The sequence below is a fragment of the Crinia signifera genome, chromosome 6 (genome assembly GCF_055691185.1).
Source record: "Crinia signifera chromosome 6, ASM5569118v1, whole genome shotgun sequence".
NCBI lineage: Eukaryota > Metazoa > Chordata > Amphibia > Anura > Myobatrachidae > Crinia > Crinia signifera.
Window position 1 is genome coordinate 74630987 of NC_139222.1, and position 18345 is coordinate 74649331.

At 46.1% G+C, this 18345-nt stretch overlaps 1 protein-coding gene across 1 annotated transcript in view; it reads left to right on the forward strand.

Moving 5' to 3' along the window:
• Positions 1-8993, forward strand: part of SLC29A3 (solute carrier family 29 member 3) — a 62422-nt gene extending 53429 nt beyond the window's left edge. Inside the window, exon 6 of the mRNA XM_083146302.1 lies at positions 5834-8993. Within this exon, the coding sequence (XP_083002428.1) occupies positions 5834-6467 (634 nt within the window). The 3' untranslated portion in view covers positions 6468-8993. The remainder of the gene's footprint in view (positions 1-5833) is intronic.
• The last annotated feature ends 9352 nt before the right edge of the window (positions 8994-18345 follow it).

The following is an 18345-nucleotide window of genomic DNA, read 5'->3' on the forward strand; positions in this document are numbered from 1 at the left end:
AATCCTGTCTGTTGTTGAGCAGGTCATTCATAACAAGTGATGGTTTTCTGTAGTGTTTAATACATCTTCCATTGGGGATAGTAGGGATATCTCCCTCTCCTCTCTGTACACAAGACACTGAAATACATTTCTGCTGTAAAATTGGATAGAAAACAAACACAAAACCACAGAGTGAAACTGGAGTTAAGGCCACAGACTAATCTCACCCACAGACCGATCCTGCTTGTTCCATCAGTAAGCAAAAGAGAAGTGTTACTCTCAGCAAAGGAGAGTTTCATCTGAGGGCTCTCTGAACGGTCACATGACCAAGATTCATTGCTCAATATTAAGCACTGTGTCACTGTATAACCTTGGATCGTCTTCATGACCACATACAGTAAACTGTAGCAAAACTTGGTGATGACCATGTATCCATAGCTACTATAAGGTTGGACACAGTAACTATTAAGCAAACTAAGAAATAGTTTTGTGTGTCTTTAAGAGCCAGATGTGTCAAGCTTCAAAAAGTGATAAAGTGAAGACTGGTAAAAAAAAACAGCCAATCAGCTCCTACCTGATGTTTTTTAAACACTGCCTGTAACATGACAGGTAGAAGCTGATTGGCTGGTTGTTTATCACTCTCCACATTATCCCTTTTTGAAGCTTGATACATCTGGCCCTGTAGGAGTAACAACAAAAAACAGATGTTGTCCCTGATACGTAAACATTATTCCATTCTTATCTTCAAAAGTAATGAATCCCAAAGCAAGACAACAACCCCCTTTTGCCCCTGAGAACTTTTTGGGCTGTCACATTGCAACATCGATACCCGTGATTTGTTTGAATCCAGTTGATGGTTCTACGGTGTCTAGATAGACAGTCAATAGGTCTACCCCAAAAGGTCGACATGATTTTTTACATTTTTTTTAACCAGTTTGTAATAAGTTCACCATCCAGCATTGAGGAAGAATATCCTGTTTGCCGAACACAGCGAGGCAACGAGCCCGAAGCATGGCGATTGCCGCGATCCATGCGGGGTTACGCGTTGCACTGATTGTGAGTCCATTTTGACAGTTGTTAACATTAACCCCCAAAAATTTGGGAAATTGAGGTCTACCTTTTCATGGCTCTACCTTTTTTCATGTCGATCTTTTGACCCTGTCAACCTATTGCATGTCAACCTTTTGACTTATTGACTGTCTATCTAGACATGTCTATCTAATAATCTACACCTATTTTGTTTATGCAGCTACAGCTCCATTGTATTTAGTGTGTACACCTTGTTAAATCAGCATGCAGCTTGAGTTAGGTCTTTTACTATGGACTCATTTATGTATTTAGACTGTAGGCACCCTAATCCCTGTCCCTTTAATTCCATAGCCTTACTGGTCTGTAACACAAGCCTGCCCCATATCGGAGAAATCACTCAGTATGTACACACAGACAAGTCACATTATTATGACCACCTCCCACATTTCAGTAGCCCATAAAGTATGTTACGTGTTGTGCGATAGGCCATCTGCACATATATCAATACTTGCTGTCATGGGTAACAGGGGGGATTTATCTAGCTGATAGAGGAACAGCTCACTGTCAAAATGAACCTGGGGCTATCAGTCGTGTCTAAAATGATAGTTTAGCGAACCCATGGCAATATTGGAATTAGACCTCCGCTGATTGAGTTGCCTTCTCTGATTATTATTTTTTTACTTCATTGAAAGTAGGCACTTGCCAGGCCATTGCTGGAAGAACACAAGCTGCTGGTGGCAGCAGCGTTATTGTCTGGGGAATGTGTTCATGGCATTCTCTGGACCCACACATCCATGTGGAAGGTACTCTTGACCAATTTGGTTATGAATCTATCCCTGCAGATAATATACACCCATACATGTTGATTGTCTGTCCTGGGGTGGATGGGATCTTCCAGCAAGACAATACGGCATGTCACATGTCTAGAAATGTCTGACAGTGGTTGGACAAGTGCGAACAATACTTTCAAGTACTCCCCTGGCCACCCAATTGAGCATTGTCAGACGCCTTGATTGTCACATTCACTGTATGGATCCTACTCCATGCACCCTCCAGCAGCTGTGGGATACACTGCAGTCAGCATGGCTCCAGATCCCTGTGCCAACCTACCAGCACCGTACTAAGTTACTCCCAGCCCATGTAGCTGCTGTCAATTCTGCATGTGGCGGTTACTCTGGCTTTTATCTGGTGGTCATAATACTGTGACTTGACTGTATAACCACCATCACATATTGTTATTTAAACATTTTCCTCACTTAAAATTCAATCTAATGATCTGTCCATTGTCACCCAGAATATTTTGGTTTTGTTCACTGTGTAACAAAACTATATTCATGTGTAGATATACTGATTTTTGGCACCTTATGAATATGAAAATTTCAGGGTAATATTTACATTATGAAGATATCTTGCTTGTCCAGATTTTTCTTAACGTTTTTATTATTTATGTATTTTATTAATTTATTGTGGCTGCAGTACTATTTATTGACAGCAGGTGGCATTGTACAGCTTCTACAGCAGAACTGTGGGTTGTAGGAAATTTGAGAACACCAAATGCAGGTTGATAATTGTAGCTTTCCAAGTTTGCTTTATAACAGTGGTCCACAAACTTTTACCCGGGGTGAAAAAGTGTGGTAGTCAGGATGTTATCACCTTAAGACTATTCAATTACAGACCCCTTTTTCACCAGAAGCCCTTTTTAGAACCAATTAACCAATGTCATACCTCCCAACTTCTTGGGAGCCAGAGGAGGGACAGGGCACTGCACGCCTAAACTCGCGCTAACCTGCGAGGCCATGCCCCCGTTTTGCCGCTATGGGGGCATGACCCAGAGGCTCTATGAGCCTCTAGCCATGCCCCCAGCCCCCTGGCTGCAGGAATAGATTCTGTGCACATGCGCACAGCCTTTATTCCCCGCTGCTCACCAGCCGCCGGGGGACTCCCAACAGCCCCCCCTCGCCGGGGGACACTGCCGGCTGCGGGAGGGATGCAATGACATTCCGTGACATTCCCGCGGTTTTCGGGACTGTTGGGAGGTATGCAATGTTAATGGACTTTAATGCACATGAGAGTCCATGAAAAGTTGGCAGAATCAGTGCCAGATTAAGCCTTCAGGGGGCCCGGGGCACTTTAGACAGGGGGGCCCCCTTGCACTTGTCATTACTGGCCGCAAACTGCATGGGGGAATATTACACTGTCAAAGGCATGCGATGTATCATTTGCAAAACTTGGCACATCAAGTGCCAAATCGTGTGTCCCCCTCCCGGGGAGCTGCAGGGGGAAATCAGGTCCGACTTGTCCTTAGGACAAGTCGGACTAATGTATGGGGGCCTTTAGAGTTATTTCACCATAAGATCCTTTTCATAGGCACTGTGTAATTGAATCCAAATGAAGTACTCCTCCTCCACAAACGGTACCATAGAATAGAAAGGAAAAAACAGATAGTGCAGACTGATAAACACTTTATCTATTTTTATCAGGATGTACACTTATGGCCCCCATACATTAGGCCGACTTGTCCTTAGGACAAGTCGGACCCAATACTCCTGTGAGCCGCCCGGCAGCTCCCCGGGAGGATCACATACAATTTGGCACTTGATGAGCCAAATTTTACATGTGATAAATCGCTTGCAATTTATCACATGTACGGGGAGCTGCAGCGGGCGGTGAGGGGCAGGGGGCGGGCGGTGAGGGGCATGGGGGCCGGTGGTGATCAGGGGCAGCAGTGGGGCGGGCAGCGGGGGTACTGAGTGCTGACCTGGGGGCGGTGTGGTCAGCAGCAGGGCTCATCAGGGGGACGCCGGAGCGGGCAGCGGGTCCTGACGCTGTAACTAGCCGGCGGCGCCTGTGTGTGATGATCTGGCCGGGCGCTGTGATCATTCACATATATCATTCAGCAGCGCTGCGGGACGGACGGGACCGGGCAGTGGCGGGTATTATATTTTTAAAACACCTGTCAAATGACTAGCCGTTCTCTGATTGGCTGAGAGCTCTCAGCCAACGGTTAGTTATTGGCTGAGAGCTCTCAGCCAATCAGAGAACGGCTAGTCATTTGACAGGTGTTTTAAAAATATAATACCCGCCACTGCCCGGCCCCGTCCGTCCCGCAGCGCTGCTGAATGATATATGTGAATGATCACAGCGCCCGGCCAGATCATCACACACAGGCGCCGCCGGCTAGTTACAGCGTCAGGACCCGCTTCGGCGTCCCCCTGATGAACCCTGCTGCTGACCACACCGCCCCCAGGTCAGCACTCACCGGCGCCACCAGCTAACAGGGAGGTCGGACGTGATCGTATGTACTGACCGTCCAACCTCTCTGATCCGATCCGATGCGCACGGAACCGCGCATCGGATCGGATCAGATGTCACAGTCCTGCGATTTTGGGCCGATTTCACCCGGTTATCGGCACAAAGTGCCGAAATCGGATGAAATCGCCCCAAAATCGCATAGTGTATGGGGGCCTTTACAATTGTGGGGGGGGTATAAAAACACATAGATATCCACAACCCGGGACAAGGCAGTCTCAGCGGTAGGGCAATCCAGTCTAGATCTGGTCAGAGTCCTTCCTGCTGAATGTCCGATCCTTCACAGAGATCCCAGGTCCAGATAGAAGCAATGTCAAAAGTTTTGTAAAGTGAAATTTTTTTTCATTTAATGGACCCTTATAGGCCTTTAAGGGTCCATGTAAGTGAACCTATTTATTATGTTGTATTCAGAAAGTCATAAGTTTTCCAGTGACATATCACAATGCATGAAAAAAATAGAAATAGCATGGACCCTTATGACAACACCCTTAAGGGCTCGTCCAATTAAACCCATCTTCGAACTTAGACTATCCCTTAAGATGATAAGGTAATGTAGTTTTCCCGCTAGGCTGTTTTAGCTGCGCCCTGCCTGATTTTTAAAGGGCAAAATGCGCCCTGCCCCTCTAGCATCGCCCCGCTAAAACAGCCTGGTGCCTGCCCGACTGCTTGCACGGGGAAGCCCAGCGCCGCCTTAGATGGTGAAGCCCGGCGCTTCCCCGACATCACGGCACCTTCGCCCCTGTAGTCACTGGCGTAACTATAGCACCGCAGCCCCCGCCACCGCGCGGGGGGGGGGGGCGCTGTGCATATGGGGGCGCCGGGGGCTGCGGTGCTATAGTTACACCTCCCCCAATCCCCCGCAGGCTTACCTATTTCGCTGGTCCCGGCGGCTCCGTTCTTCTGCTGAGGACCACCACAAAATGGCCGCCCCCATATAGCACACAGTTCTCTGAAACTGTCTCCTGTATGGGGGCGGCCATTTTGTGGTGGTCCTCAGCAGAAGAACGGAGCCGCCGGGACCAGCGCGAAAGGTAAGGCTGCGGGGGATTGGGGGGGTTTGAATGGGCGGCGGGGGGGCGCCCAAAACGTAGCTACGCCGCTGCCTGTAGTGACTGCATCTTCGGCGGGGCCGGGCCCGCCCCCCTGTAGTAGTGGCGGCGGCCGGGCACGCCCCCTTTACTGACCTTGGTGGCTCGGCCCGCACACTTTAGTGACGTCGGCAGCCCGGGACCGCCCACAAGTGTGACGTCGGCGGGCCCGGACCGCCCCCCCCCCCCCCGGCGCCCTGCCCGACCAAAACCCTAGAGTAAACACTAGTAATCTGCAAAGTTTGAAGATGAACCCCCCCACACACACACACACACACATTGTACAGTTATACTTATGTAGATTTGTTGGTAACTGAGCATTAAGTACTCTCTGATATGACGATTGATTAGGTGATATCAAATACAATTACAGTAAACTTGTTATTAAATTAATTGATATATTTTAACTATCTCGCATTTCTTTTTAGTTATTACTTGAATGTATCTGATGAGAGACCAAACGGTTCTCTGTCTGATGGTCCAGCAGAGACAAGCATCACTGACTCATCAAAGACCAACTCTCCCCCAATCATACCTATCTTAAAGAGAGTGAAGGTCCTGGCTGCCTGCTTATTTTACACTTTCTTCATCAGCATCATCATCTTCCCAAGCATCTCTGCCAGCATTGAGTCTGTTGAAAAACATACAGGGAGCGTCTGGACTAATAAATATTTCACTCCCTTGACGTGTTTCCTGGCATATAACTTTGCAGACTGGACCGGACGCCAAATCACAACATGGATCCAAACCCCAGGGCCCGAAAGCAAGGTCCTACCAACACTGGTTTTACTCCGAACATTTTTTATCCCGCTGTTTATGTTCTGTAATTACCAGCCCCGGAAACACATATACCAAGTCTTTTTCCAGAGTGATGTCTATCCAATTATATTTATCACTTTACTGGGACTGAGCAATGGTTACTTGGGGACTCTCTCCATGGTGTACGGTCCTAAAGTTGTTCCCAAAGATGCGGCCGAGGGTACTGCAATAGTTATGTCTTTTTTCCTTGGTTTGGGATTAGCTATAGGATCAGCATTCTCCTCCCTCGTTCATTTAATATAATATATTATTAATATGAGGCAAACCTTTTAATGCATAATTAACAATGCCTTTATCTGGAACAGACTTTTTAATGATAGAAAATTAGGTCCTTCGTAAATGAGTATTTAATGCACTTTTTTAACTGTTAAAAATATACGTGTTTTACATATGTCTACTTGTCGGTCTTTAAACTGCGGTTCTTATTCTGCGATCCATGTAAGTATTAACGTAATGCATCAATGACCATCACAGATCTACTGATAATAGCAATATGCATACATTGTAATCAGTTTAATGCAATTATTTATTGTCACAGGAAAACCTCAAATGCTATGAACTGAAATGACAATCATACACGAATACAGTAGTAACACTTGATAATAACAAGTCACTAGACAGAAAGCAACTATTCCTTTGTTGCTTGTTTGACGGTAAAAGCTGAAAAAGATTGACGTGGATGGCTATTGTCTGTAACAGTGATGGCTATCCTTGACACGCTAGCTGTTGTTGAACTACACATCCCAGCATGCCCTGCATGGCCAAATAGCAAAATTGTCAGGGTATGCTGGGATTTGTAGTTCAACAACATCTGGAGTGTCAAGGTTAGCCATCACTGGTCTATGATCATTTTATTTATTAGCATACTTTTTTTTTTTTGCTTTCTTTGATAGATCTCTGCCAAACAAGGAACTGATTGACCAATTACCCACTCAGCTGCATTAACTACTCTACCTATAGACTTACATTGTAATATCCCACTATTAACCCCTTCAGTGATATTCCCAAGAATTTTCTGGGCTGTGCTCCAGTGCCCAGATTGGCAAACCCGGAACATTCTCGGGAGTACCAGGGTCTACGCTATCTAGTGCCGGGCAGGGCCACTAAGATTAGGGCTGACCTCCGATTCAGCCGCTGCCCAGCTCCTTCCCCCAACTGTGTGCAACGTGACCTTGTAACATCACGCCGCATACAGCAGGGTGCTTAGCGGAGCTGCCCAGCCCCAGGAGAGAAGGTGGTTGATTTTTTAAGGGAGTGCTCTCCCCCCAAAAATCTCGCCCAGTGGTGAGCGTTCCCTAAAAAAAAAAAAAACACCACTGAAGGGGTTAATATATAATATAGTGTAAAGTGATAAACTGTATTATAGAATGTGGTTTATATAGGAGTAGATTTTTTATTACTGGTATTTTATGTTTGTAAAGAAGATAGCCATATGAAAACCTTATTGCTGAAATTGTACAGTCCTTTTAAACAAAAATGTGCCATGTTTTTCACTTGTAACTTGAAACCACAAAAAAAATATGGATACATAGATTTTATTATTTATTATTATGCTTCATATGGCTCTACTAGGTTTTGTTGCGACTAACAAAGTACCTAACCAAAATTAAAATACAGTGACTAACAGACTCACAGCAGTTTTACCTAGTAACAACTCCAGAAGTGTAGTCTAGAACAGAGGCGGATTTATACGGCATGGGGCCCTAGGCAGGCCGCAGGATACCAGTCTTGGACCCTCAAACAATCCATAGCACTATATTTTTGCAGCTGATTGCAGACCGCATCGATAGAGTACCGAGGTGTGTGCACAGTCTATTGATTAATGCTCAGCTTTGTAAACATCAGGCTCTAGGTCAGGCTTGTCCAAACTGTGGCCCTCCAGCTGTTGTGAAACTACATATCCCGTCATGCCTTGCCATATTTTTAGCATTCCCTAATAGCAAAACTGCCAAGGCATGATGGGACTTGTAGTTTCAAAACAGCTGGATGGCCATAGTTTGGACATGCTTGCTCTAGGTGTTTTGGAAGTAGGCTTAATACCTTGTCTCACTTTAAATTACTGACCATTCGTATACAGTGGGAAAAAAAATCCTATCAAAGAACATCAAAGGGAATTTGGGAGTGTAGACCGGTCCATGCTATGTCATAATATCACGCAATCAATATTAATATTATTATATTTTATTTATAAAGCGCCACAAATGGTTTGCAGCACCGCAAGTGGTTCGCAATGCTGCTCTGGGAACATTATGGACAGCCAGCATATCTTTATGGGGCCCCTTGGGACCTGCTGGACCCTAGGCCTAGGTCGCCTTGTGGAAAATCCACCTCTGGTTTAGATATTTAAAACGCTCTAAAAAAATGTTTTTGTGTTCATGAATAGCTTTAAATCCTGATCTGTCAAATAACAGTAGAATACTGTAAGTGATTTAATTTTTTTAAACAATGTATGAAATGCCAACTAGCTGTAAGGATCAGTCATTGTACTCAGAAATGGCGTCTCTGTGATGTCATACTAGTGGCGATAATATACAACATTTTCTTGCATTCACTGCTATGCATTTTGTCATGGACCACTATCAGCTTGGGTTGTGACTCAAGAGATGTTCTAAGTACCAAGCAATCCATCTGGATTATTTTGCCTAGAATGTTAGGTTATCTTTGCAAATTTTGAGTATCACTAATGTGTTAAATAGTAATATTTTGGTGCTGGTTACTCTATTTCGTTATTTGCCAATTTATGGAAATAAAAACACTATAGATGCTTTGTTCCATGTTGTATGGGATCTGATTAATGTGTTACTGACCTTTCATACAGTTGTTTGCAGGAGGTAAATACATTCTAAAATTCCTTTCTATTAAACATTACAGGGTGCAAAACATTATATTTTCTTAAGAGCAAGGTGAGCAGTAGATGCATCAGAAAGATGGGACCCAGAATCTAATTTCACTGCTCAGTGCTGGGAATGTGTGTTGTAGAGAAGCAAGTTCTCTTCAGCTTGGTTGGGTCAGATAAAGTATTACTTTAGACAGAAGGTAATTGGATTGTGAAATAGGTTGCAGTGAGATGGAGCAGACTCTTTGGCAGCATTAAACGATTCGAAAAACAGTTTAGATAAGTACGGAACACAGAGATCACTAACTAGGACTGCTGCCACAGCAGATGGATGCCCTAGTCTCCTGGTGACCTTAAGAGAAACTTGTGGCTCTGGAACTCCAGTTAAAAATTAGGTTCCAGTTAAAACAGAGCGCAGCGAGTGCAACATTTGCATGTGTTAAGGAGACACTTACAGTAAGTCTTCATAAATTATTGAAGAATGTATGACTCTTAACCAAAAGTTATAGTGTCGTGGAACTAGGAGCACCTGTTATTTTAGAGCTGAATAATGTTCTGTTGGGGGAAATAAAAAATTCACTTAATATCTGTCCCCTGATATGCTAGCTGAATTTATCTGAATGCGACGTCAATTTAGAAAGTAATGTGTAAAAAAGTATTCGCACTTAAATTGTCGTCCTCAAGGAATGAAATACCTGCGTAGATCTACATTGATGGTAAGTGCATCGTCTGTGAAGCTTTCAAACACAAATTATTAACGTTGTTCTACAACAAATTGCATTTATATGTCACTACAAATTTAAATATTGGGTTTTTATTTTTCAGTTTCCACACACCTAACCAACTTTTTTCATTAGAACACTCATCCGGAGTGTCACAAATTACTGGGGCTAAGGCCTACCTGTTTGGGGATTGATGTGACCTGATGCAAGGGAGCGGAATCAAACCATACTGGGGTTTTTCTGCCAGTGACCCCTCCCAGCGGAATTTGGGCTGTAGTGGCACCCGGCACTCCGGTCGCAGACCCTCGGTCAGGTTCCCCCTGGTATAGCTGGCATATATAGCAATGGCGTATAGAAAGTTAGCAAGTTTGTGGTCGTCTAGCCGGGTCGAGATTAGGCAAGCAAAGCAGGTACCCAAGGAATGAGGCAAAAGCAGGGTCGAGGTCAGTACAGAAGGATTAGGCAGGAGAGTTGTCAAGGGAAAGCCGAGGTCAATCACTGGAAGTCTGGAGAAAACAAACCACAAGGGATTCTGGAGCAGGTTAGTGAAACTATACTCTGGCAGGGATTGACTGCCAGAGACTGTTTTATATAGGGAGCTAATTACTGGAGTCTCCCAGATGCCTCAATCAGTGAGAGCTGAGCATGTCTCACTCAGGTGCTGTAATCAATCAGCAATGTTCAGGACACACAGAACTTCCTTGCAGCATGGAGCAGAGCTACACTGATGGGAGAAATTATAAACCAGGTAAGGCACCAAACTTGTTGTGACACTGAGAACTTGTTACTCAGACCAGCCAAGTTTTCTCCAACTTGTGATGTCACAGAAGTAGGTGGACATCATCTGCCTACTCTTGCTTTTTTTTTGAATATTTAAAAAAAAACTAAATAAAAACACTTTCTGCATGTTTCAAATGAATGTTGACACAAGCTGGGGGAAAGCATCCTCCTACGTTACATCTGCCCCACCCGCAGTGCAGCATGATTTTACGGAGTTGCTTGCTCTTTTCCATTGTTTGCTAATCTAAATCAGGCCCTATGCTCAGTATTGGAATGGCTGACAGACAATGTCTGAGTCAACAGTCAATACATTGACATGCACAAGGTTGCAATTGCAATAAAGGTAGAGATACATAAAAATGTTGATAAGTTTTACCAATTTCTATTTTTCTTTACCATCCATGATCGGGAACGGTAAAAGGTGCAGCTGCAGCGGAGCGAGGTACCTGGCTCGAGGCACGGCAAGTGAACCAGTACACTGATTTGAGGGTCTACATGCTAAGTGGGGGTCCACCAAGTAAAGTGAAAAACCTTTTCCATGTGTTGACCTTTTGTCAATGTCAATATAGTGCATGTCAACCTTTTGCGGTTAACTAGACATTGTCTGTGAGTTATACCACACACACTACACTCTCCTGGGTTATATAAATTATTGTGTTTTTTTTTTGTTTGCTACAAATTAACTCCCTTTACTCAGCAAAAAATATAACCAAACTAGTAAGCCCCCTCGAAACAAATGCTTGGAAAGCTAGTCTGCTACCTTGTGATTGCCTCTGTGTTTGTGCATGTGTGACAGAGAGAGAGATGTGGTTTCACTCCCTGCCAATGCACAATGACACTAGATATATATACAGATGGAGCGCCTGTCAGCCAGCCTGAACTATCGCCAGATCTCCTGAGCTGGCACAGGCTGGTGGACAGGAGCTCCACCTGACTGGGACACACGAGTATTTCACACGCTTGCGCATCCCAGTCAGCATGGCGGCGGGGAGCGGATTCTCTGCCTTTCTCCGCTACAGGGAGACGGGCAGGGCGAGTTGGTGCTATGGGGGAGCAGTGGGAAACCGGCGGAGGCGATTTCCGACAGAACGAGGCGCACAAGCATCTCATGCGAGCGTGCCCCCTTCTGTCGGACGGCGCACAGCGGCAATTTGCGATTCTATTGCCAGGATCAGCTCCGTCTGTACATTACCTGACCCAAGTTCAACTGTTTCAGACTTTACTGAATGTTGTGTAAAGAAAATGTAAATGAACTCGTTAAAATAACCGAATGGCTCGTTTACCCGTATCGGTGTCTATTTCCATCTATTGGTTATGTCCATTAAATAATATTCTGTAAGTCCTATGCAGGTTATATAATTGGTTTACATTTAGTGTTCATATGAACATCTATTACTACTGCTGGGAGAGAGTGCTGTTGATTTACAGGGGGCAATTCAGACCTGATCGCTCAGGCTGGAATTAGCCCAGGCCCCAATGATTTCTCCTCCATGCGCCCACATGTGAGCAGATGTGTGAAAGTACACATACGCTCCCATGCTAGCGTGAGGATTCCCCCGGCAAACAGCGTTTATGTGCTCGCTAGGCAGCGACCATACACTGCCTGAATCATATAATTTCTGTACATAGGTGCTTTGTATATAAATACATTTTTTATCTTACGTTCTCCCTCCTCCCATTAGCGAATTTACATTTTTTACGATGTGTCTGTAGCACTATGGGCCTTATTCTAGTTCACTCTTTCTGACAAAATCCTTCTTAGATGGACAAAACCATGTGCACTGCAGGTGGGGCAGATGTAACGTGCAGAGAGAATTAGATTTGGGTGAGTTATTTTGTTTCTGTGCAGGGTAAATACTGGCTGCTTTATTTTTACACTGCAATATAGATCTCACTTTGAAGTAAAACCCCACCCAAATCTAATTCTCTCTGCACAAGTAACATCTGCCCCACCTGCAGTGCACATGATTTTGTCCATCTAAAGGTGCATACACACGGGGGAGATATATTGCTCAGTGTCTCCTTTTCATCAGCGACCAGAGATGGTCGCTGATGAAAGGGAACCTCTGCCGGCGGTGCCGCAGAGTTAATCAGCTGGTCGCAGGAGCAAGATCCTGCGACCAGCGATTAGAACGGGGCTGAACACGGGAGCATGCACCCGGCGATTTATCGCTGGGGCACATTCCCATCACTGGCAATATGGTCGCCAGTGACCATTATTCCCAGCGATTTCAGTCCCTATCGCAGCCATGTATACGCGGCTTAAGAAGGATTTTGTCAGAAAGAGTGAACTAGAATAAGGCCATATGTTCCATGAGCAAAGAGCAAATATGCTTTGCACTAATTAACATTTTGAATGTACTAAAATTTCATTTTCTAAAACTAAGGATGATGTTTAATAGATAGTATTGTAAGTTGTAGGTAAACTTGGATACACACTGCATTGGCTTGTTGGCCTATCCACCACTGCGCTGGCAGTGGCTGATACAGGTTAAGTATACAACCTGAATGACAAATAAAAACACAAAGAAAGAAGCAGAGCTCAAAACTAAAACATGAGTGAATCAGATTGATAAAAATATATATATTTAATATAAAAACTATGCTCTCATAGGACACTTAAGAAATTGTATATCACATAAATATGTAACATTGCGTAAAAAACACACAATTAAAAGTATGTTACTTGGCTTTGTAACCAGATCTCACGTGGAGAGATGGATCCTAAAAATATGGGCCCTTATTTTGATCGGCACGGTACGGCCCGCGTGCGGCCGTACCGCCGATGTTTTTTGTCTGCACATGCGCAGAGGTCATTCTGCGCATGTGCAGCCCCCTTCGCCGCAGACGGATTTCGTCCGCCGCAAAGGGGGCGTATAGGGGCGTGAGGGGCTTCAGCCCCTCATTTCCCTATGTGTACGCCCCGCGTTTCATGGGCGTTCCCATGAAAACGCGGGGCGTATGCATGGTAATGAGGGCATGACGCCCTCATTACCATGACATGGGGGCGGAAAGCTGACGTCGCCGGATGTCAGCTTTCAGCCCTCTTACAAGCTCCCACACGGACGATTGTCCGTGTGGTCTGAGCTTGCGGGAGCTGCCGCGGCGTGCGGGCCTGCCTTCGATGGTCGTCGACCATCGAAGGCAGGGGGCAGCTCCCACCATGGTGGAGGCGTAGCCTCCACCATTTTTGTGCGGATCGCCAGCCGTCCGTGTATGGACGGCCGTGGCGATCCGTCCGGTGGGCGGCCCTTGGTTTGTGCGGTCGGAGCCCCGTGTGCGGCTCTGACCGCACCAACCAGAATAAGGGCCATGGTGTGCAGAGCTGCTGTTGTGCAAGTCTTAAAGAAGAATCTAATTGTGTAAAATGCAGTGATGTCTAGTGAAACGGGTCATGCCTGTTTGTGTTGAGTCATTCTCAATGTCTTCATTGTGCAACTATTGAGCAATAGCAAGAGGCAGACAATTTTGTTTAATCAGCATGAATCATGCTATTGTATGGCACATTTAAAGTCACATTGCCAAGAAAGCAGTCAGCACATTAAATGGGTTCTTCTAAGAGTTTGGTTTTCTCCAATTTACTGCAACCTAAAAACATGACTTATTTCTATTTGTTTTTTACAGTCAGCTGTGTTGTGGACTAAAATGATAAACATGAGATTATAATATACAGTAGTAAGCAATTATTTACTGATGTCCTATTGCAGTGATGACTAACCTTTTCAGCTTGGTGTGTCAAAATCGTAAAAAAGTGTTGCCTTCCTCGAGTCGCCTGTCACTTCAAGAAATATCAATAATTTGGTGATCTTTGCAGCCATTATACATATGCCAGGCACCGTGATGCCCATTAAACATATGCCAGACACTGCGATGCTCCATTATACATATGCCACACCCCGTGATGCTCCATTATACATATGCCACACCCCGTGATGCTCCATTATACATATGCCACACCCCGTGATGCTCCATTATACATATGCCACACCCTGTGATGCCCATTATACATATGCCAGGCACCGTGATGCCCATTAAACATATGCCAGACACTGTGATGCTCCATTATACATATGCCACACCCCAGGATGCTCCATTATACATATGCCACACCCCATGATGCTCCATTATACATATGCCAGGCACCGTGATGCCCATTATACATATGCCAGACACTGCGATGCTCCATTATACATATGCCACACCCCTTGTTGCTCCATTATATATATGCCACACCCCATGATGCTCCATTATACATATGCCACACCCCACGATGCTCCATTATACATATGCCACACCCCGTGATGCTCCATTATACATATGCCAGGCACCGTGATGCTCCATTATACATATGCCACACCCCGTGATGCTCCATTATACATATGCCAGGCACCGTGATGCTCTATTATAGATTGTCACACACCGTGATGCCCATTATACATATGCCACACACTGTGATGCCCCATTATACATATGCCACACACTGTGGTGCCCATTATAAATTTGAAAGCCAATGTGAAAGAGCAAGATATAATTTAAGAAGGCTGCAATAATACAGTGTCTGTCAATAATGCAGCTACTAGTGCCAATAGAAGCATTGAATAGTGTGGCATTCGGAGCCTGCAGTTTTCAACAGAGCCCATGTGTGCAGGGCCGGTGCAAGGCACCGGAGCGCCCCAGGTGAGTTGGGGTCGGGGCGCCCCGGTGCCGGGGGGGGGGGGGGGGTGTACCTGTCCTGTGCATGTGTATGTAAAGCTTGCGGCAGCGGGGGGTCCCTGCAGTCAATAATAAATAACGAGCGCTATCTGCCTGGCTACGCGGAAGCGCTTCTGTTGTGAAAACACTGGCCGCACGGCGCACGCTGATTGGCTGAATCTCAGCCAATCAGCGTGCGGCCAGTGTTTCCACAACAGAAGCGCTTCCGCGTAGCCAGGCGGATAGTGCTCGTTATTTCTTATTGTCTGCAGGGACCCCCCGCTGCCGCCGCAAGCTTTACATACGCAGGCGAAGGACAGGTACCCCCGCGGCGGGGGGGGGGGGGCGAAATGCCGCCCTCCAGTGGCCGGCGCCCTAGGCAAATGCCTAGATTTGCCTAGTGGTGGCGCCGGCCCTGCATGTGTGGGAAAGGTGTCCCAGGGAGGGTAATCTGTGGGTCTCCTGGACAATATAGCTGCCGCAGCATCAGGATGGCGGAGCTCAGTCCTCACCTCACCAAAGCTCCTCTGGTAGCCTGTGTTGATCCTCCAGGTCAAGTGCCTGGACTCAGCGGCAGGCGGGTCTTTAGTCCCCAGCCGGCGCTTCCACAGTCCTGACTACAGCAGCAGGGGTGGACTATAGGAGAATGGGAGCTAGCTCCGTACGTGCCTGGTCCCTCCAGTGGACAGGCAACGCCCCCCTCTGTCCCCATCCCATTGGCGGCGCAGCGTGCGTGCTGGCTTAGCCACTTCCCTTGCCCACTTCACTCTCCGCATCGGTTGTCTTCATGTCAGTCAAGGTGCCTTGGAGTGACACGTGTGTAGGGTTGCCAATCCCGGGGCATTTTTTCAATCCCGGAATTCGGGATTGAAAAATGCCCGATCCCGGGATTCCCGGGATCCCGGGATTGGCTTCCCTAATACAAAAACCCGCCCCGGCCGCCCGCATATTTACTTACAGTTGCGGTGCGGTGCGGCCGGGCGGATATACAGTAGCCAGGCGTGTGTTGCGGGAGGCTGTAGCCTTTGTCGGTCGATGGTCTGGGGGTCCGGGTAAAGGAGAATGCAGGCTGGGTGGGAGGTAAAGGAGAATGCAGGCTGGGTGGGAGGGCGGGCGGCGGGAGGTCAGCGCAGGAGTCAGATGAGGAGGCGGCGGCTGTTGTGTGCCCTGCGCAGCGTGACCTCTGACGTCGTCACGCTGCGCAGAGCTGCACTGCCCGGGACGGGAGAAGCCGGGCAGCGTCTGAGCACTAGCTCAGACGCTGCCCGGCATTAGACTGCGCATGCGCAGTCTAATCCCGAAATCCCGGGATTGGAAACTCCAATCCCGGGATTGAAATCCCGGCGTTTTAGGGGCCAAATCCCGGGATCCCGCCGATCCCGATCCCGGGATTGGCCACCCTACACGTGTGTCATAGGTTATCTATCACGGTCCTATTAGATTTTATTCTCATCTTTACTGATAAAAAGTATCTACACGTATTACAAAATTAAAACTAACACTCTATCTATCTATCTATCTATATCTATATCTATATATATATATATATATATATATATCTCTACATATATCAAATGTCCTGAAGACGGGCCTGGCCCGAAACGGCGTAGACAATTCTTTTGATGTGACAGCAGACCCGGAGTGACGTGTTATTTGTTCCGTTCTGTATGTGGGGGCTTCCTTACCCTCTACACGGGCACCCGGGCAAGTTATCAAGCTGAGCCTGTCAGCCGAGGAGTTGCTGGACAAAACTGTGTGTGTGTGTGTGTGTGTGTATATGTATATATATATGTATATATATATATATATATATATATATATATATATATATATATATATAAAACATAGCACTGACAAAAACGGAACATACCATTGACTTAAGCAGTTTGTAATAAAACATTAGCTAATCATACACAAGAGTGTTTTATGCCTTTCTAGAATGAAGATGGAGGCACTTAAACATATTTGAATAACAATTCCTACTTGATAGTTATGAGCCAATCATTATTTTGCTGCTACCTTTATCAGCACATTGGCCCTTATTCTGGTTGGTGCGGTAATATCCGAGTGCGTTCGGCCCGCCGATGTTTTGTGTCTGCGCATGTGCAGAGTCGTCTCTGCGCATGTGTGAACGGAACGCACGTCCAAATTCCGTATGAAATGTGTTCACTTCGAACAGGGGGTGGAGAGGGGCTATTTGGGCTCATTACCATATGCATACGCCCCGCGTTTCATGGGCGTTCCCATGCAAACGCTGGGCGTACGTATGGTAATGCAGTCATGACGCACGTGTAGGGGTCGGACATATGACATTGCCGGATGTCAGCTGCCCGCCCAGATCCCTGCTTTTGCACGGAGAAATGCCCGTGTGGTCTGAGGTTGCGGGAGCTGCCTGGCCACTCAGTCCTGCATTCGATGGTCTGCGACCATCGAATGATGGGGGAGGTTCCCTGAGAGGGAGGAGGTGTAATAATGAAAAATACACGTGCGGTCCGTGCGGACAGCTTCTTACCGCGTACGGACGGAGTTGGCGATCTGTATGGAAGGCGGGGTTTCGGACGCACGGTCCTGGCCGCATATTCGGATCCGGCCGCACCGATCAGAATAAGGGCCATTGTTACTGTGCCTTCTGGGATTTTCAGGCCACTTAATGCTGTTGCCAAAAATACTGCTTTATTTTTGAAACTTTAAATGATGGTATCATGGTTATAATCACTAACAGAACTGTATATCTTATCAATTCATCACTTTGCTGGTCACTGTCTAAAATATGCTGCTTTATGCTTAAAAATATCTAGAGTTTGTTCTGCTTTAAATAAGGTTGAGTTAGTTCATGTATTCTAAGAGGCATGTACTGTTCATATTATATGCAATGTATGTTTCTTTGTAATTTACACAAATTGTAGGCTATAGTGTATCTTGTGTTAGTGGTTCTTGTTTACAGTATACAGGTCGGGTCTCCCTTATCCGTGTATTCCAAAAAACAAAATATTCCAAAAATCGTGGTTTTTCAGAATATTTTTTCTTCCCCAGACCCTTTTTTTCCATGCTTACCCCTTCCCCGATGTCCACGGCGGCCTCCGGGATCCTC